This window comes from Oncorhynchus kisutch, linkage group LG26 (assembly GCF_002021735.2).
Source record: "Oncorhynchus kisutch isolate 150728-3 linkage group LG26, Okis_V2, whole genome shotgun sequence".
In the NCBI taxonomy this organism is placed as follows: Eukaryota; Metazoa; Chordata; class Actinopteri; order Salmoniformes; family Salmonidae; genus Oncorhynchus; species Oncorhynchus kisutch.
In genome coordinates this window covers 51,222,756-51,250,163 of record NC_034199.2, presented here as the reverse complement: position 1 = coordinate 51,250,163, position 27,408 = coordinate 51,222,756, and the positions used below count along the sequence as shown (strand labels likewise).

Below are 27,408 nucleotides of genomic sequence, written 5' to 3'. Positions count from 1 at the left end.
CCGGTCTGCCTGCCTGTAGGCCGGTCTGCCTGCCTGTAGGCCGGTCTGCCTGCCTGTAGGCCGGTCTGCCTGCCTGCCTGCCTGTAGGCCGGTCTGCCTGCCTGCCTGCCTGTAGGCCGGTCTGCCTGCCTGTAGGCCGGTCTGCCTGTAGGCCGGCCTGCCCTTTTTGTCTGCCTGTCTGTGTTTGTTGAATACAACAGCATCTTCTCTGCATCTCTCCTCAGAGGAGCCTGATGAGTCCTGGGACTATGGCCTGAGGGATGCTCTCTACACCGCCTGTAAGACTGGAGACCTGGACACCCTCATCAGACTGTTACCAGTGAGGAGGGGAGAGGAGGGGGACCAGGATGGACAGAGAGAGGACCAGGGAGACCGGGATGGACAGAGAGAGGACCAGGGTGTTCAGAGTGAGGACCAGGGTGCAAAGCAAGAGGGAGAGAAGAATCAGGGAGAGTTGAAGGAGAGCTGCTCTTCCAAGGCCCCTGCAGCCCTGAGTCCACTAGCCCTCCTCAACCAGCCCAAAGACCCTGCAGCCCAGAGTCCACTAGCCCTACTCAACCAGCCCAAAGACCCTGCAGCCCAGAGTCCACTAGCCCTACTCAACCAGCCCATAGACCCTGCAGCCCAGAGTCCACTAGCCCTACTCAACCAGCCCATAGACCCTGCAGCCCAGAGTCCACTAGCCCTACTCAACCAGCCCATAGACCCTGCAGCCCTGAGTCCACTAGCCCTACTCAACCAGCCCAAAGACCCTGCAGCCCAGAGTCCACTAGCCCTACTCAACCAGCCCAAAGACCCTGCAGCCCAGAGTCCACTAGCCCTACTCAACCAGCCCATAGACCCTGCAGCCCAGAGTCCACTAGCCCTACTCAACCAGCCCATAGACCCTGCAGCCCAGAGTCCACTAGCCCTACTCAACCAGCCCAAAGACCCTGCAGCCCAGAGTCCACTAGCCCTACTCAACCAGCCCATAGACTCCTCAGGCTTCACTCTGCTTCACGTGGCCTCCGCAGCAGGGCAGAAAGGAGTGGTCCAGCTGCTGATGGATGCAGGCAGCGACCCGGCATGCAAGTATGAACCATACATATGTCGATATTAGGCTTGGGCGGCATACCGTAATATGTCGTATACCGGGGTATTGGGAAATAGCCATGGGATGTTTTTTTCAATACATTAGGAGATAAAGCAGAGCACGTTCTTCATGTCACCTTTCACATTATGAAGTTTACCGTAGTTTGCCAGAACAGAGCCAGTCACGTGTTTGTTTGTAAATAGCACGATGGGAGAAAGTGGTATATTGACAGGGGGTCACATTTTTATAATGAAAGTTAAACATGTTTTTTTTCTTCAATACGGTGGTCAGGGATGTGCAGCTATAATTTTCCTTCACAGAAATAAATCACTACTGCACCACAATCGGCAGAAAATAGCTTAATTATCAGCAGATGATAACAGAAGTGCAACGCACTCATGAGTTGAAATAAAAGATAGTTCAAAAATGTAATACACAAAAATCTTCTTTGTATAAAATGTTGTTTTCATCCCTGTTAGGGAGCATTTCTCCTTTGCCAAGATAATCAATACACCTGACAGGTGTGGCATATCAAGAAGCTGATTAAACAGCATGATCATTACCCAGGTGCACCTTGTGTTGGGGACAATAAAAGGCCACTCTCTAAAATGTGCAGGTTTGTCACACAACACAACACCACAGATGTCTCAAGTTTTTAGGGAGCGTGCAATTGGCATGCTGACTGCAGGAATGTCCACCAGAGCTGTTGCCAGAGAATTTAATGTTCATTTCTCTACCATAAGCCGCCTCCAAAGTCGTTATAGATCATTTGGCAGTACGACCAACCGGCCTCACAACCGCAGACCAGGTGTGGGTGAGCGGTTTACTGATGTCAACGTTGTGAACAGAGTGCCCCATGGTGGCAGTGGGATTATAGTATGGCCAGGCATATGCTACAGACAACGAACACACTTGCATTTTATCGATGGCAATTTTAATGCAGAGATACTGTGATGAGATCCTGAGGCCCATTGTTGTGCCATTCATCCACCGCCATCACCTCATGTTTCAGCATGATAATGCACAGCCCCATGTGTGTGTATATATATATATATATATCACACAGTACCAGTCAAAAGTTTTAGAACACATGCTCATTCTAGGTTTATTTTTACTAGAATATGATTGAAGACATCAAAACTATGAATAACACACATGGAATCATTTAGTAACCAAACAAGTGTTTAACAAATCAATATATTTTAGATTCTTGAAAGTTGCCACCCTTTTCCTTGATGACAGCTTTGCACACTCTTGGCATTCTCTCAACCAGCTTCACCTGGAATGCTTTTCCAACAGTCTTGAAGGAGTTCCCACATATGCTGAGCACTTTTCCTTCACTCTGCGGTCCAACTCATCCCAAACCATCTCAATTGGATGAGATGATAGTCTCACTAAGCGCAAACCAGATGGGATGGCGTATCGCCACAGAATCCTGTGGTAGCCATGCTGGTTCAGTGTGCCTTGAATTCTAAATGAATGTCACCAGCAAAGCACCACCACCTCCATGCTTCACGGTGGGAACCACATATGCAGAGATCATCCGTTCACCTACTCTGCGTCTCCCAAAGACATGGCGGTTGGAACCAAAAATCACAAATTTGGACTCAGACCATTGCTCTTGTTTGTTGGCCCAAGCAAGTCTCTTCTTATTGGTGTGCTTTAGTAGTAGTTTCTTTTCAGCAATTTGACCATGAAGGTCTGATTCACACAGTCTCCTCTGAACAGTTGTTGAGATGTGTCTGTTACTTGAACTCTGTGAAGCATTTATTTGGGCTGCAATCTGAGGCTGGTAACTCTAATGAACTTATCCTCTGCAGCAGAGGTAACTCTGGGTCTTCCTTTCCAGTGGCGGTCCTCATGAGAGCCAGTTAACTAATGAACGTATCCTCTGCAGCAGAGGTAACTCTGGGTCTTCCTTTCCAGTGGCGGTCCTCATGAGAGACAGTTAACTAATGAACGTATCCTCTGCAGCAGAGGTAACTCTGGGTCTTCCTTTCCAGTGGCGGTCCTCATGAGAGACAGTTAACTAATGAACGTATCCTCTGCAGCAGAGGTAACTCTGGGTCTTCCTTTCCTGTGGCGGTCCTCATGAGAGACAGGTAACTCTAATGAACGTATCCTCTGCAGCAGAGGTAACTCTGGGTCTTCCTTTCCTGTGGCGGTCCTCATGAGAGACAGGTAACTAATGAACGTATCCTCTGCAGCAGAGGTAACTCTGGGTCTTCCTTTGCTTGGCGGTCCTCATGAGAGACAGTTAACTAATGAACGTATCCTCTGCAGCAGAGGTAACTCTGGGTCTTCCATTGCTTGGCGGTCCTCATGAGAGACAGTTAACTAATGAACGTATCCTCTGCAGCAGAGGTAACTCTGGGTCTTCCATCCCTGTGGCGGTCCTCATGAGAGACAGTTAACTAATGAACGTATCCTCTGCAGCAGAGGTAACTCTGGGTCTTCCTTTCCTGTGGCGGTCCTCATGAGAGACAGGTAGCTCTAATGAACTTATCCTCTGCAGCAGAGGTAACTCTGGGTCTTCCATCCCTGTGGCGGTCCTCATGAGAGACAGTTAACTAATGAACGTATCCTCTGCAGCAGAGGTAACTCTGGGTCTTCCTTTCCTGTGGCGGTCCTCATGAGAGACAGGTAGCTCTAATGAACGTATCCTCTGCAGCAGAGGTAACTCTGGGTCTTCCTTTCCTGTGGCGGTCCTCATGAGAGACAGGTAACTCTAATGAACTTATCCTCTGCAGCAGAGGTAACTCTGGGTCTTCCTTTCCTGTGGTGGTCCTCATGAGAGACAGGTAACTCTAATGAACTGATCCCGTGCAGCAGAGGTAACTCTGGGTCTTCCTTTCCTGTGGTGGTCCTCATGAGAGACAGGTAACTCTAATGAACGTATCCTCTGCAGCAGAGGTAACTCTGGGTCTTCCTTTCCTGTGGCGGTCCTCATGAGAGACAGGTAACTAATGAACGTATCCTCTGCAGCAGAGGTAACTCTGGGTCTTCCTTTGCTTGGCGGTCCTCATGAGAGACAGTTAACTAATGAACGTATCCTCTGCAGCAGAGGTAACTCTGGGTCTTCCATTGCTTGGCGGTCCTCATGAGAGACAGTTAACTAATGAACGTATCCTCTGCAGCAGAGGTAACTCTGGGTCTTCCATCCCTGTGGCGGTCCTCATGAGAGACAGTTAACTAATGAACGTATCCTCTGCAGCAGAGGTAACTCTGGGTCTTCCTTTCCTGTGGCGGTCCTCATGAGAGACAGGTAGCTCTAATGAACTTATCCTCTGCAGCAGAGGTAACTCTGGGTCTTCCATCCCTGTGGCGGTCCTCATGAGAGACAGTTAACTAATGAACGTATCCTCTGCAGCAGAGGTAACTCTGGGTCTTCCTTTCCTGTGGCGGTCCTCATGAGAGACAGGTAGCTCTAATGAACGTATCCTCTGCAGCAGAGGTAACTCTGGGTCTTCCTTTCCTGTGGCGGTCCTCATGAGAGACAGGTAACTCTAATGAACTTATCCTCTGCAGCAGAGGTAACTCTGGGTCTTCCTTTCCTGTGGTGGTCCTCATGAGAGACAGGTAACTCTAATGAACTGATCCCGTGCAGCAGAGGTAACTCTGGGTCTTCCTTTCCTGTGGTGGTCCTCATGAGAGACAGGTAACTCTAATGAACTTATCCTCTGCAGCAGAGGTAACTCTGGGTCTTCCTTTCCTGTGGCGGTCCTCATGAGAGACAGGTAACTAATGAACGTATCCTCTGCAGCAGAGGTAACTCTGGGTCTTCCTTTCCTGTGGCGGTCCTCATGAGAGACAGGTAACTAATGAACGTATCCTCTGCAGCAGAGGTAACTCTGGGTCTTCCTTTCCTGTGGCGGTCCTCATGAGAGACAGGTAACTCTAATGAACGTATCCTCTGCAGCAGAGGTAACTCTGGGTCTTCCTTTCCTGTGGCGGTCCTCATGAGAGACAGGTAACTCTAATGAACGTATCCTCTGCAGCAGAGGTAACTCTGGGTCTTCCTTTCCTGTGGCGGTCCTCATGAGAGACAGGTAACTCTAATGAACGTATCCTCTGCAGCAGAGGTAACTCTGGGTCTTCCTTTCCTGTGGCGGTCCTCACGAGAGACAGTTTCATCATAGTGCTTGATGATTTTTGCGACTGCACTTGAAGAACCTTTCAAAGTATTGACTGACCTTCATGTCTTAAAGTAATGATGGACTGTTGTTTCTCTTTGCTTATTTGAGCTGTTCTTGCCATAATACAAACTTGGTCTTTTACCAAATAGGGCTATCTTCTGTATACCACCCCTACCTTGACGCAACACAACTGATTGGCTCAAACACATTATCTTTTAACAAGGCACAACTGTTAATTGAAATGCATTCCAGGTGACTACCACATGAAGCTGGTTGAGAGAATGCTAAGAGTGTGCACACGCTGTCATCAAGGCAAAGGGTGGCTACTTTGAAGAATCTCAAATATAAAATATATTTTAATTTGTTTAACAGTTTTTTGGTTACTACATGATTCCATATGTTATTTCATAGTTTTGATGTTTTCACTATTATTCTACAATGAGTAGGTGTGTCTAAACTTTTTTTTATTTTTTTAAAGGTGATTGTCTTTAAATGAATATACATTTGATGTGTTATTATAATGTTTATATGTTATAACAGAGAGGAAATGTGGTGTTGTTGCTTTGTGCCCACAGAGATCTGACTGGCCAGACTCCCTACATCGTTGCTCCTGACAAGGACACCAGGAACGTGTTTAGGAAGTACATGGCTGATCACCCTGACAAATACAACTACAGCAAGGCTCTGGTGAGCTGTTTGTCTAGTTATGTACCGTAGGCTCTGGTGAGCTGTTTGTCTAGTTATGTACAGTAGGCAGTCGCATTTAATCTGAGTAGCACTTTCTGTCAAAGCACTGTGGAACAACAACAAACGACCAGTCAATTGTCCAAAGACGTACAGTACTTAGACATTTTAAGGAGAGAGGACTTTGTGATAAAACTGTGAAGTGTAATCTTGTCCACTTGTATGTTTGGGCCTAAACAGACAGTTAGAGTGCACTTTCAAATGGAATAAATCAATGGTAGGTGATTCTGTTGTCTAGGAGTTAACAGAGAAGTAACGTGGGCCATTTCACATGATGAGCAAGGACACATTTCAAGCAGGCGAAAAACCGTTAATATAACTATGAGCGTTTAATTTTTCCAAAGATTTTACGTAGACATTTTTTGAGCCCTTTGTGATTCAGCAGGGAAGTCTTAACGCTCTCTATCCCCTTAAGGTTCCTGGTCCGCTGACGGCCGAGTTGGAGTCCAAGAAGACGGAGAAGAAAAGGGCTCAGAAAGCGGCCAAGAAAACGAGGGAGAAAGAACAGAAAGAACAAAGGAAGAGACTAGAGATGGAGGCTGAGGAGAAGAAAAGATTTGCCTCCTTAAGCGATCGAGAGAAGGTCTGAAAACAGTTTTTTTTTAATGCAGTAGATGAATTGTTCAATTTGTTTCAAAACGAGCGACTTGACTGTCAAATCTCCACCCGCAGAGAGCACAGGCTGCAGAGAAGAGGTTGGCAGAGCATCAGTCCTCAACAGGGGAGACCTTTCAAACACCAGGTAATAGTACGAAGGCCTCAGTCATTAGTCAAACAACCTCTGCTTTTGACTCACTGAACACACAACAATGTTAGACAAATGAATAGGACACGTTACTCAATAAATAGCAGAACAGTCTGTTTCTGTAGGCAAATGGTGTTCTGTATTGAGGAAACACATTTATTCATTCGTCTAGTGATCTCTCCTGTCATATACAGTATCATCTAGGAGTCTAGTGTTCTCTCCTGTCATATACAGTATCATCTAGGAGTCTAGTGTCCTCTCCTGTCATATACAGTATCATCTAGGAGTCTAGTGTCCTGTCATATACAGTATCATCTAGGAGTCTAGTGTCCTGTCATATACAGTATCATCTAGGAGTCTAGTGTCCTCTCCTGTCATATACAGTATCATCTAGGAGTCTAGTGTCCTGTCATATACAGTATCATCTAAGAGTCTAGTGTTCTCTCCTGTCATATACAGTATCATCTAGGAGTCTAGTGTTCTCTCCTGTCATATACAGTATCATCTAGGAGTCTAGTGTTCTCTCCTGTCATATACAGTATCATCTAGGAGTCTAGTGTCCTCTCCTGTCATATACAGTATCATCTAGGAGTCTAGTGTCCTGTCACATACAGTATCATCTAGGAGTCTATTGTCCTTTCCTGTCATATACAGTATCATCTAGGAGTCTAGTGTCCTGTCATATACAGTATCATCTAGGAGTCTAGTGTTCTCTCCTGTCATATACAGTATCATCTAGGAGTCTAGTGTTCTCTCCTGTCATATACAGTATCATCTAGGAGTCTAGTGTCCTCTCCTGTCGTATACAATATCATCTAGGAGTCTAGTGTTCTCTCCTGTCATATACAGTATCATCTAGGAGTCTAGTGTCCTCTCCTGTCATATACAGTATCATCTAGGAGTCTAGTGTCCTGTCATATACAGTATCATCTAGGAGTCTAGTGTCCTGTCATATACAGTATCATCTAGGAGTCTAGTGTCCTCTCCTGTCATATACAGTATCATCTAGGAGTCTAGTGTCCTCTCCTGTCATATACAGTATCATCTAGGAGTCTAGTGTCCTCTCCTGTCATATACAGTATCATCTAGGAGTCTAGTGTCCTCTCCTGTCATATACAGTATCATCTAGGAGTCTAGTGTCCTCTCCTGTCATATACAGTATCATCTAGGAGTCTAGTGTCCTCTCCTGTCATATACAGTATCATCTAGGAGTCTAGTGTCCTCTCCTGTCATATACAGTATCATCTAGGAGTCTAGTGTCCTGTCATATACAGTATCATCTAGGAGTCTAGTGTCCTGTCATATACAGTATCATCTAAGAGTCTAGTGTTCTCTCCTGTCATATACAGTATCATCTAAGAGTCTAGTGTTCTCTCCTGTCATATACAGTATCATCTAGGAGTCTAGTGTTCTCTCCTGTCATATACAGTATCATCTAGGAGTCTAGTGTCCTCTCCTGTCATATACAGTATCATCTAGGAGTCTAGTGTCCTGTCACATACAGTATCATCTAGGAGTCTATTGTCCTTTCCTGTCATATACAGTATCATCTAGGAGTCTAGTGTCCTGTCATATACAGTATCATCTAGGAGTCTAGTGTTCTCTCCTGTCATATACAGTATCATCTAGGAGTCTAGTGTTCTCTCCTGTCATATACAGTATCATCTAGGAGTCTAGTGTCCTCTCCTGTCGTATACAATATCATCTAGGAGTCTAGTGTTCTCTCCTGTCATATACAGTATCATCTAGGAGTCTAGTGTCCTCTCCTGTCATATACAGTATCATCTAGGAGTCTAGTGTCCTGTCATATACAGTATCATCTAGGAGTCTAGTGTCCTGTCATATACAGTATCATCTAGGAGTCTAGTGTCCTGTCATATACAGTATCATCTAGGAGTCTAGTGTCCTCTCCTGTCATATACAGTATCATCTAGGAGTCTAGTGTCCTGTCGTATACAGTATCATCTAGGAGTCTAGTGTCCTGTCGTATACAGTATCATCTAGGAGTCTAGTGTCCTGTCATATACAGTATCATCTAGGAGTCTAGTGTCCTGTCGTATACAGTATCATCTAGGAGTCTAGTGTCCTCTCCTGTCATATACAGTATCATCTAGGAGTCTAGTGTCCTGTCATATACAGTATCATCTAGGAGTCTAGTGTCCTGTCATATACAGTATCATCTAGGAGTCTAGTGTCCTCTCCTGTCATATACAGTATCATCTAGGAGTCTAGTGTCCTGTCGTATACAGTATCATCTAGGAGTCTAGTGTCCTGTCGTATACAGTATCATCTAGGAGTCTAGTGTCCTGTCGTATACAGTATCATCTAGGAGTCTAGTGTCCTGTCATATACAGTATCATCTAGGAGTCTAGTGTCCTGTCATATACAGTATCATCTAGGAGTCTAGTGTCCTGTCGTATACAGTATCCTCTAGGAGTCTAGTGTCCTGTCGTATACAGTATCCTCTAGGAGTCTAGTGTCCTGTCCTGTCATATACAGTATCATCTAGGAGTCTAGTGTCCTGTCATATACAGTATCATCTAGGAGGCTAGTGTCCTGTCATATACAGTATCATCTAGGAGGCTAGTGTCCTGTCATATACAGTATCATCTAGGAGTCTAGTGTCCTGTCATATACAGTATCATCTAGGAGTCTAGTGTCCTGTCATATACAGTATCCTCTAGGAGTCTAGTGTCCTGTCATATACAGTATCATCTAGGAGTCTAGTGTCCTGTCATATACAGTATCATCTAGGAGTCTAGTGTCCTGTCATATACAGTATCATCTAGGAGTCTAGTGTCCTGTCATATACAGTATCATCTAGGAGTCTAGTGTCCTGTCATATACAGTATCATCTAGGAGTCTAGTGTCCTGTCATATACAGTATCATCTAGGAGTCTAGTGTCCTGTCATATACAGTATCATCTAGGAGTCTAGTGTCCTGTCATATACAGTATCATCTAGGAGTCTAGTGTCCTGTCATATACAGTATCATCTAGGAGTCTAGTGTCCTGTCATATACAGTATCCTCTAGGAGTCTAGTGTCCTGTCATATACAGTATCCTCTAGGAGTCTAGTGTCCTGTCATATACAGTATCCTCTAGGAGTCTAGTGTCCTGTCATATACAGTATCCTCTAGGAGTCTAGTGTCCTGTCATACAGTATCATCTAGGAGTCTAGTGTCCTGTCATATACAGTATCATCTAGGAGTCTAGTGTCCTGTCCTGTCATATACAGTATCATCTAGGAGGCTAGTGTCCTGTCATATACAGTATCATCTAGGAGGCTAGTGTCCTGTCCTGTCATATACAGTATCATCTAGGAGTCTAGTGTCCTGTCATATACAGTATCATCTAGGAGTCTAGTGTCCTGTCATATACAGTATCATCTAGGAGTCTAGTGTCCTGTCGTATACAGTATCATCTAGGAGTCTAGTGTCCTGTCCTGTCGTATACAGTATCATCTAGGAGGCTAGTGTCCTGTCATATACAGTATCATCTAGGAGGCTAGTGTCCTGTCCTGTCATATACAGTATCATCTAGGAGGCTAGTGTCCTGTCCTGTCATATACAGTATCATCTAGGAGGCTAGTGTCCTGTCCTGTCATATACAGTATCATCTAGGAGGCTAGTGTCCTGTCATATACAGTATCATCTAGGAGTCTAGTGTCCTGTCATATACAGTATCATCTAGGAGTCTAGTGTCCTGTCCTGTCATTATACAGTATCATCTAGGAGTCTAGTGTCCTGTCGTGTACAGTATCATCTAGGAGTCTAGTGTTTTTCTAGCTAACTCCATGTTCTCTCCTCTCTACCAGGCGGTGTTGGCAGTGTGGGGAGTCCCTGGTGGGAAAGGTTCCGTTTCAGTACCTAGACTTCAGCTTCTGCACCCCTCGCTGTGTCCAGGAGCACCGCAAGGCTAATGTGGCTAACAGGAGCAGGGCAGGAAACTGACTTTCATGTTGTACCGCCACAACCCTACCATACTGTTGCCACTTCACTATAGAAGCCTCAGGCCTACTAATCTATTGTTGGTTGGTGGGGACAGAGCACGCAGACCCAGAGACCGAACTGAACCAAGCCACAGACCTCAGTCAATCTGCAGGGCCCAGTGATCTTAATCCCATCTGATAGGATTAAAATGCACAGAAATTGAATTAATGTAACATACGAATGGGGACTCCTGTTCTATTCATTATATTTCTATGCATTTAATCCCATCAAATAGGCCAAAATCCAGATGGATAATTTTAGATGAACTCCGAGACGAGCAGCTTTGTTACGATTCAGTTTAACTCAGAAGATCTGCCTTGTAGCACCGTTGGAAATGTGAAAGGTCATTTTCCGATTTGAGCCTTGAACATGCAGCGTTTACCGTGAAAGCTGGTTGCCTTTTAAATGGAGCTGATCGTTTCAGGAGAAAAGGCAGAGCTGGGGTCTGAACCGGGTGAACTGGTGTCAAATGAAATCACTGTTGGTGTGGAATGGAATAATAAACCATATGAATTCAGCTGAACGTGTGATGATGAGACTGTTTATTCATGTACACAGTGTTTTCATGAAATAGGTATATAGTAACGTGCCAAAACATAGACAGTATCTGACAGAAGCACAGCAACTCATGTTATTAAACCATGTCAAAACAATGATTACCATAATACTGTCATCTATTTATTCATACCTGCGTGAGCTCAACAAAGAAAACCAAACCTTAAGTTGCCTTTAAACAGATCATTCTATTTGCAGATGCAGCAGAGACCGAGGAACAGAAACTGAAAGTCTGGCTCAGAGGTTGTTTCATTTGTTATAGACTGAAGTCCGTAGAAACGAGTGCTGAAATGAATTGGTACAGGATATGCTACTCATACATTGATTGATAGACGATTGGAGTGTATTAGCTCATGCTGCAGATAAGTGGTTGGACAGAGACTTATTCGGAGGGATTGATTGATTGGCTGTCTGTCGTCTCTGTGTGTCAACTATGAAGAAACTGATTCTCTGAGGTAATGTCTTCTGTCTGTCTTGTAGCTGTGGTGTCATGTCTGTCTATCTTGTAGCTGTGGTGTCATGTCTGTCTGTCTGTCTGTCTGTGGCCTGCAACTGTGATGTCTGTCTGTCTGTAGCTGTGATGTCATGTCTGTCTGTGGCCTGTAGCTGTGATGTCATGTCTGTCTGTGGCCTGTAGCTGTGATGTCTGTTGTCTGTAGCTGTGATGTCATGTCTGTCTGTCTGTGGTCTGTAGCTGTGATGTCATGTCTGTCTGTGGTCTGTAGCTGTGATGTCATGTCTGTCTGTCTGTGGTCTGTAGCTGTGATGTCTTGCCAGCAGTGCTGTTGAGCTGGGGCCGGTCCATGAAGAGGACCCTGGTGTGAGGAGGGGCCCTCTCTAGCTCCAGGACTGTGATGTTGTTGGGCTGGGTGGGGCTGAGCAGGGGCCCCGGGACGTACAGGGTCTGCTGGGGACCTCTCTTAGGCCAGTACCTGCCCAGGTTCACCCCGTTGATCCACACCTGTCCCTGTGAGCAGTGGAGAGGCAGAGGGGAGACGGTCTCAGTGGAGGATTTGACCCCAAGAAGGAACTCATAGTGAACACACGTCTGTTTGACTCTTGTTCTTCCAAGAACCATTGTGTTCATCGATCTCCATATTGGGAAAGTACTACACTAGTATTTATGTACTTAGTGAGCCAGATGGTAAAAAGACTCAGTATTGATTATGTCCTCACCTTGGTCCATTCATTGAGCCGGAGAAAGGTGTCCCAGGCCAGACCGTTGGGAGGCAGGGTGCCCTGGTAGAAGACGGGCCCATCTGAGGGCCCTCTGACTGGGTTGGGCGAGGAGCGTCGCTGGCCTGACTGGGGCCATCCGGAGGCGATGGCTCCATCAATGTCCAGACGGTAGATCTGCCAATCTGTCAGCACATCTTTACCAAGGATCAGGTTACTCAACAGGCCCTGCAAAACACAGACATGACCGAGAAATCAACTGTAAGTCCATTCCTTAGCCTGAGTGCCAGACTGTTGGTGCTCAACTGTAAGTCCATTCCTTAGCCTGAGTGCCAGACTGTTGGTGCTCAACTGTGTGTCCATTCCTTAGCCTGAGTGCCAGACTATTTGTGCTATCATGCCAACTCCTTTTTACTCATTGTCACGAGAAGTTTGGCTCGGCAAGAACACAAACCGATCTGGGATTTGGCTATCCATTCCTAGCGAAAGTTCACGAATACTTCCGTGAACATTCCTGTTGTAAACTCATAACTGAATTGTTTCTCTTTGATATTGGAGTGTGGATCCTTTATGGGACCAACGCACCTCACTTGCATAAATCTTGAACTGCTAAAACCTCTATTTTATTCAGATCAAGATATAAAACAAGTGTCTGTCTACTGAAGTTGAAGTAGACTTGCCTTGAAGTCGTTGATCTTGCTGCCAAAGTTGACTCGTCCCATGTTCTCTACTAGAACATCAACCTGGTCCCCCTGCTTCCCTGTTAGGTTCATCACCAGAGTCGTGTCTCTCTCCAGCAGCCCCTGGAACACCTGTATAGGAGCAGGACACAACCTCTACAACATGCAGACAGAACAAAACCATCACACAACCTCTGTACAACATGCTGACAGGACGAAACCATCACACAACCTCTACAACATGTTGACCATCACACAACCTCTGTACAACATGCTGACCATCACACAACCTCTGTACAACATGCTGACAGGACGAAACCATCACACAACCTCTACAACATGCTGACCATCACACAACCTCTACAACATGTTGACCATCACACAACCTCTGTACAACATGCTGACCATCACACAACCTCTGTACAACATGCTGACAGGACGAAACCATCACACAACCTCTACAACATGCTGACCATCACACAACCTCTACAACATGTTGACCATCACACAACCTCTGTACAACATGCTGACCATCACACAACCTCTGTACAACATGCTGACAGGACGAAACCATCACACAACCTCTACAACATGCTGACCATCACACAACCTCTACAACATGCTGACCATCACACAACCTCTGTACAACATGCTGACCATCACACAACCTCTGTACAACATTCTGACAGGACGAAACCATCACACAACCTCTACAACATGCTGACCATCACACAACCTCTACAACATGTTGACCATCACACAACCTCTGTACAACATGCTGACCATCACACAACCTCTACAACATGCTGACCATCACACAACCTCTACAACATGCTGACCATCACACAACCTCTGTACAACATGCTGACAGGACGAAACCATCACACAACCTCTACAACATGCTGACCATCACACAACCTCTACAACATGCTGACCATCACACAACCTCTGTACAACATGCTGACCATCACACAACCTCTGTACAACATTCTGACAGGACGAAACCATCACACAACCTCTACAACATGCTGACCATCACACAACCTCTACAACATGTTGACCATCACACAACCTCTGTACAACATGCTGACCATCACACAACCTCTACAACATGCTGACCATCACACAACCTCTACAACATGCTGACCATCACACAACCTCTGTACAACATGCTGACAGGACGAAACCATCACACAACCTCTACAACATGCTGACCATCACACAACCTCTACAACATGCTGACCATCACACAACCTCTGTATAACATGCTGACAGGACGAAACCATCACACAACCTCTACAACATGCTGACCATCACACAACCTCTACAACATGCTGACCATCACACAACCTCTGTACAACATCGAATACTTATGTAAGATTCTGGAACGGCGCCTGACATTCTGACCACCGCTCACGTTGCAAAATGAAATGTACACAGACATGTCAATAATTTCACCCAAACTGCCTGCACAGCCAGGCACTGAAATAGAACATGGTTCTCTTAGACGCGCTGCAAGTCCCGCCTCTCCAATCTCATTGGTTGTTAGGAGCATATACCCACGTGGGTGTTTGAAAGATGAACTGAGGTCCACACTACACTCCAGTTGGTGGTGGTAATGCACCTTAAAGTTGGTTGCCAACCGCCATATAAAGTCCAAAGAAGACGACTACTGAAGAAGAGATGTTTTAGGAACTTACTAGGCTTCCCCTTGTTATCTGTGGATTAGATTACATTTCAGAGTAGAGATCACATGATTTTGTATGACTCAAAATTCTACAAAGATCCTGTCCCCAAATTAATATAGTTTGTTCAGAGTTCGTTTTGATATTTCAACCTGCGTGTCTTGATCCCATCTGGTGTGGATGGACAAAATCAACATGCTCACGCACATGCATGTGCTCGGTATAGTCAGCAGCGTTTTCCACCACCAGTAGAGGCACCGTCTGAATGACCAGACGAGGACAGCACTAGTGGTGTGACAGACAGACACCTACCCCATTAAGACAGACAGACACCTACCCCATTAAGACAAGACAGACACCTACCCCATTAAGACAAGACAGACAGACACCTACCCCATTAAGACAAGACAGACAGACACCTACCCCATTAAGACAAGACAGACAGACACCTACCCCATTAAGACAAGACAGACGGATACCTACCCCATTAAGACAAGACAGACACCTACCCCATTAAGACAAGACAGACAGACACCTACCCCATTAAGACAAGACAGACAGACACCTACCCCATTAAGACAAGACAGACAGACACCTACCCCATTAAGACAAGACAGACAGACACCTACCCCATTAAGACAAGACAGACAGACACCTACCCCATTAAGACAAGACAGACAGACAGACACCTACCCCATTAAGACAAGACAGACAGACACCTACCCCATTAAGACAAGACAGACAGATACCTACCCCATTAAGACAAGACAGACAGACACCTACCCCATTAAGACAAGACAGACAGACACCTACCCCATTAAGACAAGACAGACAGACACCTACCCCATTAAGACAAGACAGACAGACACCTACCCCATTAAGACAGACAGGCACCTACCCCATTAAGACAGACAGGCACCTACCCCATTAAGACAGACAGACACCTATGGCCGGTCATGAACCCCATTCAGGACAGACGGACACCTACCCCACAGACGGATGGACGGACACCTACCTCCATTAAGACAGACTGACGCCTACCCCCATGCCCGGTCATGAACCAGGACAGACACCTACCCCACGGATGGACGGACACCTACCCCCATGTCCGGTCATGAACTAGGACAGACACCTACCCCACGGACGGACGGACACCTACCCCACGGACTGATGGATGGACGGACACCTACCCCACGGACGGACACCTACCCCACGGACAGAGAGACACCTACCCCACAGACAGAGACATATGCCCGGTCATGAACCCCATTCAGGGGAGAGATTAGGGGTGTGTCTTCTGGCAGGTCCCTGGGCAGCTTGGTCCGGTACAGCATGAAGCCATAGTACTAACCAACAGAAGAGGTACAACATTAAACACATTAAGTCAAGTTAAAACAATGTGAATTGTTTCTTAGATTTACCTTCCATAACTATACCTGATGGTTCCCAGGATAGAGACCTACCTTCCATAACTATACCTGATGGTTCCCAGGATAGAGACCTACCTTCCATAACTATACCTGATGGTTCCCAGGATAGAGACCTACCTTCCATAACTATACCAGATGGTTCCCAGGATAGAGACCTACCTTCCATAACTATACCAGATGGTTCCGAGGATAGAGACCTACCTTCCATAACTATACCAGATGGTGTCCCAGGATAGAGACCTACCTTCCATAACTATACCAGATGGTTCCCAGGATAGAGACCTACCCTGTATACCTATACCTGATGGTTCCCGGGATAGAGACCGACCTTCCATAACTATACCAGATGGTTTCCCAGGATAGAGACCTACCTTCCATAACTATACCAGATGGTGTCCCAGGATAGAGACCTACCTTCCATAACTATACCAGATGGTGTCCCAGGATAGAGACCTACCCTGTATAACTATACCAGATGGTGTCCCAGGATAGAGACCTACCTTCCATAACTATACCTGATGCTTTCCAAGGATGGAGACCTACCTGCTTCATCTCTTCAAAAGACAGAGGGTACAGTGACCGGACAGGACCCTGAGGTGACAGCGTGTCCAACAGGCTGCTGAGGTTCCCTACCTACCAAATAGAGCAGACGTTGAAGTCATACATCATGTTGTACTGTGATTTATTTCTCTTGGGGCATTGGTTTACAACCTGCAGGTCGTCCACACATTTCTTTGGTAGATAAAACAAACACATATATATACATACAGTGGGGCAAAAAAGTATTTAGTCAGCCACCAATTGTGCAAGTTCTCCCACTTAAAAATATGAGAAGCCTGTAATTTTCATCATAGGTACACTTCAACTATGACAGACAAAATGAGGGGGAGAAAATCCAGAAAATCACATTGTAGGATTTGTTATGAATTCATTTGCAAATTATGGTGGAAAATAAGTATTTGGTCAATAACAAAAGTTTATCTCAATACTTTGTTATATACCCTTTGTTGGCAATGACAGAGTTCAAACGTTTTCTGTAAGTCATGCGGTAGTAGAGAGAACAGTCTATGATAAGGGTTGCTGGAGTCTTTGACCATTTTTAGGGCCTTCCTCTGACACCGGCTGGTATAGAGGTCCTGGATGGCAGGGAGCTTGGCCCCAGTGATGTACTAAGCAGACCACCATAGTGCCTGTGCCCAAGAACACTAGAACACAGCTGCACCAGAGAGAGCATCCTGACTGCCTGGTATGGCAACTGGGCGGCCTCTGACCGCAAGGCACTAGAGGGTAGTACGAACAGCCTAGTACATCACTGGGGCCAAGCTCCCTGCCAGTTGGTCAGCACATGCTCGGAGTACACGTCCTGGTAATCCGCCTGGGCCTGCGGCCTTGTGAATGTTGACCTGTTTAAAAGGTCTTACTCACATCGGCTGCGGAGAGCTGGATCACACAGTCGTCCGGAACAGCTGGTGCTCTCATGCATGTTTCAGTACCATTTGTCTCGAAGCGAGGATAGAAATAGTTTAGCTCGTCTGGTAGGATCGTGTCACTGGGCAGCTCTCGTCTGTGCTTCCCTTTTGTAGTCTAATGGTTTGCGAGCCCTGCCACATTTGGGGCGGCAGGTAGCTTAGTGGTTAGAGCATAGGGCCAGTAACCGAAAGGTGGCTAGATCGAATCCCCGAGCTGACAAGTTAAAAATCTGTCATTCTGCCCCTGAACAAGGCAGTTAACCCACTGTTCCCTGGTAGGCTGTCATTGTAAATAGAATTTGTTCTTAACTGACTTGCCTCGTTAAATAAACGTTCAAAGAAATAAAACATCAGAGCCGATGTCGTACGATTCCATCCTGTATTGATGATTTGCCTGTTTGATGGTTCGTCGGAGGGCATAGTGGGATTTCTTATAAGCTTCCGGGTTAGTGTCCCGCTCCTTGAAAGCGGCAGATCTAGCCTTTAGCTCAGTGCGGATGTTGCCTGTAATCCATTGTTTCTGTTTGGGATATGTACAGTCGTGGCCAAAAGTTTTGAGAATGACACAAATATTAATTTTCACAAAATCTGCTGCCTCAGTTTGTATGATGGCAATTTGCATATACTCCAGAATGTTATGAAGAGTCATGCTGATTGAGTTTGAATAACAGACTGGAAACTTCAAAAGGAGGGTGGTGCTTGGAATCATTGTTCTTCCTCTGTCAACCATGGTTACCTGCAAGGAAACACGTGCCGTCATCATTGCGTTGCACAAAAAGGGCTTCACAGGCAAGGATATTGCTGCCAGTAAGATTGCACCTAAATCAACCATTTATTGGATCATCAAGAAGTTCAAGGAGAGCGGTTCAATTGTTGTGAAGAAGGCCTCAGGGCGCCCAAGAAAGTCCAGCAAGCGCCAGGACTGTCTCCTAAAGTTGATTCAGCTGTGGGATCGGGACCCCACCAATACAGAGCTTGCTCAGGAATGGCAGCAGGCAGGTGTGAGTGCATCTACACGCATAGTGAGGCGAAGACCTTTGGAGGATGGCCTGGTGTCAAGAAGGGCAGCAAAGAAGCCACGTCTCTCCAAGAAAAACATCAGGGTCAGATTGATATTCTGCAAAAGGTACAGGGATTGGACTGCTGAGGACTGGGGTAAAGTCCTTTTCTCTGATGAATCCCCTTTCCGATTGTTTGGGGCATCCGGAAAAAAGCTTGCCCAGAGAAGACAAGGTGAGCGCTAGCATCAGTCCTGTGTCATGCCAACAGTAAAGCATCCTGAGACCATTCATGTGTGGGGTTGCTTCTCAGCTAAGGGAGTGGGCTCACTCACAATTTTGCCTAAGAACACAGCATGGTACCAACACATCCCCCGAGAGCAACTTCTCCCAACCATCCAGGAACAGTTTGGTGTTCCAGCATGATGGAGCACCTTGCCATAAGGCAAAAGTGATAACTAAAATCAGTCATCAGTCAGCATGTGGCCCAGAAGTTAATTGACAGCATGCAGAGGTCTTAAGAAATGGGCTGCCATCAGTGTGGCCTAGAAGTTAATTAACAGCATGCCAGGGCGGATTGCAGAGGTCTTGAAAAAGAAGGGTCAACACTGCAAATATTGACTCTTTGCATCAACTTCATGTAATTGTCAATGAAAGCCTTTGACACTTATGAAATACTTGTAATTATACTTCAGTATTCCATAGTAACATCTGACAAAAATATCTAAAGACACTGAAGCAGCAAACTTTGTGGAAATTAATATTTGTGTCATTCTCAACTTTTGGCCACGACAGTACGTACGGTCACTGTGGGAATGACGTCATCGATGCACTTATTGATAAAGCCAGTGACTGATGTGATGTACTCCTCAATGCCATCGGAGGAATCCCAGAACATTTTCCAGTCTGTGCAAAACAGTCCTGTAGTTCAGCATCTTTCATCTGACCACTTTTTGATTGATCGAGTCACTGATGCTTCCTGCTTTAATTTTTGCTTCTAAGCAGGAATCATCAGTGGAATATGTTCTGGGATTCCTCCGATGGCATTGAGGAGTACAGCACATCAGTCACTGGCTTCATCAATAAGTCAGGAGGATAGAATTATGGTCAGATTTGCCAAATGGAGGGTGAGGGAGAGCTTTGTACGCGTCTCTGTGTGTGTGGAGTAAAGGTGGTCCAGAGTCTTTTTTCCCCCTCTGTTTGCACATTTAACATGTTGATAGAAATTTGGTTAAACAGATTTAAGTTTCCCTGCATTAAAGTCCCCGGCTCCTAGGAGCCCCGCCTCAGGGTGAGCAGTTTCTCGTTCGCTTTTGGCAGAATACACTGATTACACTATAAGGTGAGGAATCCAAACAAGACTTGCTTCCACACATCACACTGTTGATTTTATGTGCATTTTACATATACTGTACTTTGTCACATTTGCTGATAATAACATCTGAAAATACTCTGGATACATTCAGTAACATGACCAGAATATGTCGGGTAGGTACAACATAAGAAAAAACTATGACAAGGGGTTGAATGAGAGAACTAACTGCTGTCTCCAAGTGGCCCCACACCTCTCCAGACTGGGGGTTAGTGAGAGGACTAACTGGTGTCTCCAAGTGGCCACACACCTCTCCAGACTGGGGGTTAGTGAGAGGACTAACTGGTGTCTCCAAGTGGCCACACACCTCTCCAGACTGGGGGTTAGTGAGAGGACTAACTGGTGTCTCCAAGTGGCCACACACCTCTCCAGACTGGGGGTTAGTGAGAGGACTAACTGGTGTCTCCAAGTGGCCACACACCTCTCCAGACTGGGGTTTAGTGAGAGGACTAACTGGTGTCTCCAAGTGGCCACACACCTCTCCAGACTGGGGGTTAGTGAGAGGACTAACTGGTGTCTCCAAGTGGCCACACACCTCTCCAGACTGGGGGTTAGTGAGAGGACTAACTGGTGTCTCCAATTGGCCACACACCTCTCCAGACTGGGGGTTAGTGAGAGGACTAACTGCTGTCTCTAAGTGGGCACACTCTAGTGCTGTTATAAGGCACTGTGGTGGTTGATGGTAGTAAAGTATGCTGTAATAAGGCTGGGTCCTGGTTGTAAAGTATGCTGTAATAAGGCTGGCTCCTGGTAGTAAAGTATGCTGTAATAAGGCTGGCTCCTGGTAGTAAAGTATGCTGTAATAAGGCTGGCTCCTGGTAGTAAAGTATGCTGTAATAAGGCTGGGTCCTGGTAGTAAAGTATGCTGTAATAAGGCTGGGTCCTGGTAGTAAAGTATGCTGTAATAAGGCTGGGTCCTGGTAGTAAAGTATGCTGTAATAAGGCTGGGTCCTGGTAGTAAAGTATGCTGTAATAAGGCTGGGTCCTGGTAGTAAAGTATGCTGTAATAAGGCTGGGTCCTGGTAGTAAAGTATGCTGTAATAAGGCTGGGTCCTGGTAGTAAAGTATGCTGTAATAAGGCTGGGTCCTGGTTGTAAAGTATGCTGTAATAAGGCTGGGTCCTGGTTGTAAAGTATGCTGTAAATAAGCCCATACCATTGTCAGAGTCACAAAGCCATAGGCCATCTTGGGAGAGGCTGGGGGCATGGGACCCATAGGGATGTCTCTGAACTAGAAAGGGGAAAATATAGCCAGTATTAACATACAACATACATGTCATCAATACCATATATGTCATCAAATGCCCCTCTATATAGTGTGATACTTTTGACCAGAGCCCGTGCATCCTATGCCCTATACAATACACTAGAGCACTATGGGTCTTGGTCAAGTAGTGCACTATATAGGGCATAGAGTGCCATTTGGGACATAACCTAAGTCCTGTGGGTTTGTCCCAGTCTTGTTACCATGGTGATGGTGTTCCGTATGGCCAGTATATTCTCTACTGGGTTAGGACAGGTTAAGGCTTATTACCATGGTGATGGTGTTCCGTATGGCCAGTATATTCTCTACTGGGTTAGGACAGGTTAGGGCTTGTTACCATGGTGATGGTGTTCCGTATGGCCAGTATATTCTCTACTGGGTTAGGACAGGTTAAGGGTTGTTACCATGGTGATGGTGTTCCGTATGGCCAGTATATTCTCTACTGGATTAGGGCAGGTTAAGGGTTAGGCTTGTTACCTTGCTGATGGTGTTCCGTATGGCCAGTATATTCTCTACTCGGTTAGGACAGGTTAAGGGTTGTTACCATGGTGATGGTGTTTTCCGTATGGCCAGTATATTCTCTACTGGGTTAGGACAGGTTAAGGGTTGTTACCATGGTGATGGTGTCCCGTATGGCCAGTATATTCTCTACTGGGTTAGGGCAGGTTAAGGGTTAGGCTTGTTACCATGGTGATGGTGTTCCGTATGGCCAGTTTATTCTCTACTGGGTTAGGACAGGTTAAGGGTTGTTACCTTGCTGATGGTGTTCCGTATGGCCAGTATATTCTCTACTCGGTTAGGACAGGTTGAGGGTTAGGCTTGTTACCATGGTGATGGTGTCCCGTATGGCCAGTATATTCTCTACTGGGTTAGGACAGGTTAAGGGTTAGGCTTGTTACCATGGTGATGGTGTTCCGTATGGCCAGTATATTCTCTACTGGGTTAGAACAGGTTAAGGGTTGTTACCATGGTGATGGTGTCCCGTATGGCCAGTATATTCTCTACTGGGTTAGGACAGGTTAGGGGTGTTACCATGGTGATGGTGTCCCGTATGGCCAGTATATTCTCTACTGGGTTAGGACAGGTTAAGGGATGTTACCTTGCTGATGGTGTTCCCTATGGCCAGCCAGTATATTCTATACTGGGTTAGGACAGGTTAAGGGTTAGGCTTGTTACCATGGTGATGGTGTCCCGTATGGCCAGTATATTCTCTACTGGGTTAGGACAGGTTAAGGGTTGTTACCTTGCTGATGGTGTCCCGTATGGCCAGTATATTCTCTACTGGGTTAGGACAGGTTAAGGGTTGTTACCATGGTGATGGTGTCCCGTATGGCCAGTATATTCTCTACTGGGTTAGGGCAGGTTAAGGGTTAGGCTTGTTACCATGGTGATGGTGTTCTGTATAGCAAGTATATTCTCTACTGGGTTAGGACAGGTTAAGGGTTGTTACCTTGCTGATGGTGTTCCGTATGGCCAGTATATTCTCTACTCTGTTAGGACAGGTTAAGGGTTTGTTACCATGGTGATGGTGTCCCGTATGGCCAGTATATTCTCTACTGGGTTAGGACAGGTTAAGGCTTGTTACCTTGCTGATGGTGTCCCGTATGGCCAGTATATTCTCTACTGGGTTAGGACAGGTTAAGGGTTGTTACCTTGCTGATGGTGTTCCGTATGGCCAATATATTCTCTACTGGGTTAGGACAGGTTAAGGGTTAGGCTTGTTACCATGGTGATGGTGTTCCGTATGGCCAGTATATTCTCTACTGGGTTAGGACAGGTTAAGGGTTGTTACCATGGTGATGGTGTCCCATATGGCCAGTATATTCTCTACTGGGTTAGGGCAGGTTAAGGGTTGTTACCTTGCTGATGGTGTTCCGTATGGCCAGTATATTCTCTTCTGGGTTAGGACAGGTTCAGGCTTGTTACCTTGCTGATGGTGTCCCGTATGGCTAGTAGTTTCTCTACTGGGTTAGGACAGGTTAAGGGTTGTTACCTTGCTGATGGTGTCCCGTATGGCTAGTAGTTTCTCTACTGGGTTAGGACAGGTTAAGGGTTGTTACCTTGCTGATGGTGTTCCCTATGGCCAGTATATACTCTACTGGGTTAGGACAGGTTAAGGGTTGTTACCTTGCTGATGGTGTCCCGTATGGCCAGTATATTCTCTTCTGGGTTAGGACAGGTTAAGGCTTGTTACCTTGCTGATGGTGTCCCGTATGGCCAGTATATTCTCTTCTGGGTTAGGACAGGTTAAGGGTTAGGCATAGAGTGCCATTTAGGACATAACCTAAGATGAACTGAGTCCTGTGGGTTTGTCCCAGGCTTGTTACCATGGTGATGGTGTTCCGTATGGTCAGTATATTCTCTACTGGGTTAGGACAGGTTAAGGGTTGTTACCATGGTGATGGTGTTCCGTATGGCCAGTATATTCTCTACTGGGTTAGGACAGGTTAAGGGTTGTTACCTTGCTGATGGTGTCCCGTATGGCCAGTATATTCTCTACTGGGTTAGGACAGGTTAAGGGTTGTTACCTTGCTGATGGTGTTCCCTATGGCCAGTATATTCTCTACTGGGTTAGGACAGGTTAAGGGTTGTTACCTTGCTGATGATGTCCCGTATGGCCAGTATATTCTCTTCTGGGTTAGGACAGGTTAAGGGTTAGGCATAGAGTGCCATTTAGGACATAACCTAAGATGAACTGAGTCCTGTGGGTTTGTCCCAGTCTTGTTACCATGGTGATGGTGTCCCGTATGGCCAGTATATTCTCTACTGGGTTAGGGCAGGTTAAGGCTTAGGCTTGTTACCATGGTGATGGTGTTCCGTATGGCCAGTATATTCTCTACTGTGTTAGGACAGGCTAGGGTTGTTACCTTGCTGATGGTGTTCCGTATGGCCAGTATATTCTCTACTGGGTTAGAACAGGTTAAGGGTTGTTACCATGGTGATGGTGTCCCGTATGGCCAGTATATTCTCTACTGGGTTAGGGCTTGTTACCATGGTGATGGTGTTCCATATGGCCAGTATATTCTCTACTGGGTTAGGACAGGTTAAGGGTTGTTACCTTGCTGATGGTGTCCCATATGGCCAGTATATTCTCTACTGGGTTAGGACAGGTTAAGGGTTGTTACCTTGCTGATGGTGTCCCGTATGGCTAGTAGTTTCTCTGTAGGGTCTCCTGCCTCAGACAGAGGGGCGTTGTAGTCATAACTGGTCACTACCGACCTAAACCTGTTATCATGGTCCGCTCCTACAGGGTTAACACAACTACAGTTATACATCTGATCCTACAGGGTTAACACGACAACAATTATACATCTGATCCTACAGGGTTAACACAACTACAGTTACACATCTGATCCTACAGGGTTAACACGACAACAGTTATACATCTGATCCTACAGGGTTAACACTACTACAGTTATACATCTGATCCTACAGGGTTAACACGACTACAGCTGATCCTACAGGGTTAACACGACTACAGCTGATCCTACAGGGTTAACACGACTACAGCTGATCCTACAGGGTTAACACGACAACAGCTGCTCCTACAGGGTTAACACGACAACAGGGTTAACACGACTACAGCTGCTCCTACAGGGTTAACACGACAACAGCTGCTCCTACAGGGTTAACACGACAACAGCTTCTCCTACAGGGTTAACACGACAACAGCTGCTCCTACAGGGTTAACACGACAACAGCTGCTCCTACAGGGTTAACATGACAACAGCTGCTCCTACAGGGTTAACACGACAACAGCTGCTCCTACAGGGTTAACACGACAACAGCTGCTCCTACAGGGTTAACACGACTACAGCTGCTCCTACAGGGTTAACATGACAACAGCTGCTCCTACAGGGTTAACATGACAACAGCTGCTCCTACAGGGTTAACATGACAACAGCTGCTCCTACAGGGTTAACACGACAACAGGGTTAACACGACAACAGCTGATCCTACAGGGTTAACACGACAACAGTTATACATCTGATCCTACAGGGTTAACACGACTACAGCTGATCCTACAGGGTTAACACGACAACAGCTGCTCCTACAGGGTTAACACGACAACAGCTGATCCTACAGGGTTAACACGACAACAGCTGATCCTACAGGGTTAACACGACAACAGCTGATCCTACAGGGTTAACACGACAACAGCTGATCCTACAGGGTTAACACGACAACAGCTGATCCTACAGGGTTAACACGGCAACAGCTGCTCCTACAGGGTTAACACGACAACAGCTGCTCCTACAGGGTTAACACGACTACAGCTGCTCCTACAGGGTTAACACGACTACAGCTGCTCCTACAGGGTTAACACGACTACAGCTGCTCCTACAGGGTTAACGACTACAGCTGCTCCTACAGGGTTAACATGACAACAGCTGCTCCTACAGGGTTAACATGACAACAGCTGCTCCTACAGGGTTAACACGACAACAGGGTTAACACGACAACAGCTGATCCTACAGGGTTAACACGACAACAGTTATACATCTGATCCTACAGGGTTAACACGACTACAGCTGATCCTACAGGGTTAACACGACTACAGCTGATCCTACAGGGTTAACACGACTACAGCTGATCCTACAGGGTTAACACGACAACAGCTGCTCCTACAGGGTTAACACGACAACAGCTGCTCCTACAGGGTTAACACGACAACAGCTTCTCCTACAGGGTTAACACGACAACAGCTGCTCCTACAGGGTTAACACGACAACAGCTGCTCCTACAGGGTTAACATGACAACAGCTGCTCCTACAGGGTTAACACGACAACAGCTGCTCCTACAGGGTTAACACGACAACAGCTGCTCCTACAGGGTTAACACGACAACAGCTGCTCCTACAGGGTTAACACGACTACAGCTGCTCCTACAGGGTTAACACGACAACAGGGTTAACACGACAACAGCTGATCCTACAGGGTTAACACGACAACAGCTGCTCCTACAGGGTTAACACGACTACAGCTGCTCCTACAGGGTTAACATGACAACAGCTGCTCCTACAGGGTTAACATGACAACAGCTGCTCCTACAGGGTTAACACGACAACAGGGTTAACACGACAACAGCTGATCCTACAGGGTTAACACGACAACAGTTATACATCTGATCCTACAGGGTTAACACGACTACAGCTGATCCTACAGGGTTAACACGACAACAGCTGCTCCTACAGGGTTAACACGACAACAGCTGATCCTACAGGGTTAACACGACAACAGCTGATCCTACAGGGTTAACACGACAACAGCTGATCCTACAGGGTTAACACGACAACAGCTGATCCTACAGGGTTAACACGGCAACAGCTGCTCCTACAGGGTTAACACGACAACAGCTGCTCCTACAGGGTTAACACGACAACAGCTGCTCCTACAGGGTTAACACGACTACAGCTGCTCCTACAGGGTTAACACGACTACAGCTGCTCCTACAGGGTTAACACGACTACAGCTGCTCCTACAGGGTTAACACGACAACAGCTGCTCCTACAGGGTTAACACGACAACAGGGTTAACACGACAACAGCTGATCCTACAGGGTTAACACGACAACAGTTATACATCTGATCCTACAGGGTTAACACGACTACAGCTGATCCTACAGGGTTAACACGACTACAGCTGATCCTACAGGGTTAACACGACTACAGCTGATCCTACAGGGTTAACACGACAACAGCTGATCCTACAGGGTTAACACGACAACAGTTATACATCTGATCCTACAGGGTTAACACGACTACAGCTGATCCTACAGGGTTAACACGACTACAGCTGATCCTACAGGGTTAACACGACAACAGCTGCTCCTACAGGGTTAACACGACAACAGCTGCTCCTACAGGGTTAACACGACAACAGCTGCTCCTACAGGGTTAACACAACTACAGTTATACATCTGATCCTACAGGGTTAACACGACTACAGCTGATCCTACAGGGTTAACACGACTACAGCTGATCCTACAGGCATAACACGACAACAGCTGCTCCTACAGGGTTAACACGACTACAGCTGCTCCTACAGGGTTAACACGACAACAGCTGCTCCTACAGGGTTAACACGACAAC

The 27,408-nt window shown here is 46.3% G+C and overlaps 2 protein-coding genes across 7 annotated transcripts in view; one reads left to right on the top strand and one right to left on the bottom strand.

Annotated features, from left to right (window-relative positions):
- ankzf1 (ankyrin repeat and zinc finger peptidyl tRNA hydrolase 1) overlaps positions 1-11,341 on the top strand; it is a 37,884-nt gene extending 26,543 nt beyond the window's left edge. For 4 of the 5 annotated variants that reach the window (XM_031806123.1, XM_031806120.1, XM_031806121.1 and 1 more), the window contains 5 exons: positions 225-1,071; positions 5,784-5,895; positions 6,368-6,535; positions 6,625-6,694; positions 10,514-11,341. In XM_031806123.1, the coding sequence (XP_031661983.1) occupies positions 225-1,071; positions 5,784-5,895; positions 6,368-6,535; positions 6,625-6,694; positions 10,514-10,569 (1,253 nt within the window). In that variant the 3' untranslated portion in view covers positions 10,570-11,341. The remainder of the gene's footprint in view (positions 1-224; positions 1,072-5,783; positions 5,896-6,367; positions 6,536-6,624; positions 6,695-10,513) is intronic. The other variant, XR_004205681.1, reaches the window with a different exon arrangement.
- glb1l (galactosidase, beta 1-like) overlaps positions 11,210-27,408 on the bottom strand; it is a 56,810-nt gene continuing 40,611 nt past the window's right edge. The window contains exons 10-16 of one of the 2 annotated variants that reach the window (XM_031806124.1): positions 24,442-24,560; positions 21,209-21,283; positions 16,758-16,847; positions 16,017-16,130; positions 13,100-13,231; positions 12,420-12,647; positions 11,210-12,210 (exon numbers count right to left, since the gene is read on the bottom strand). In XM_031806124.1, the coding sequence (XP_031661984.1) occupies positions 11,977-12,210; positions 12,420-12,647; positions 13,100-13,231; positions 16,017-16,130; positions 16,758-16,847; positions 21,209-21,283; positions 24,442-24,560 (992 nt within the window). In that variant the 3' untranslated portion in view covers positions 11,210-11,976. The remainder of the gene's footprint in view (positions 12,211-12,419; positions 12,648-13,099; positions 13,232-16,016; positions 16,131-16,757; positions 16,848-21,208; positions 21,284-24,441; positions 24,561-27,408) is intronic. The other variant, XM_031806125.1, reaches the window with a different exon arrangement.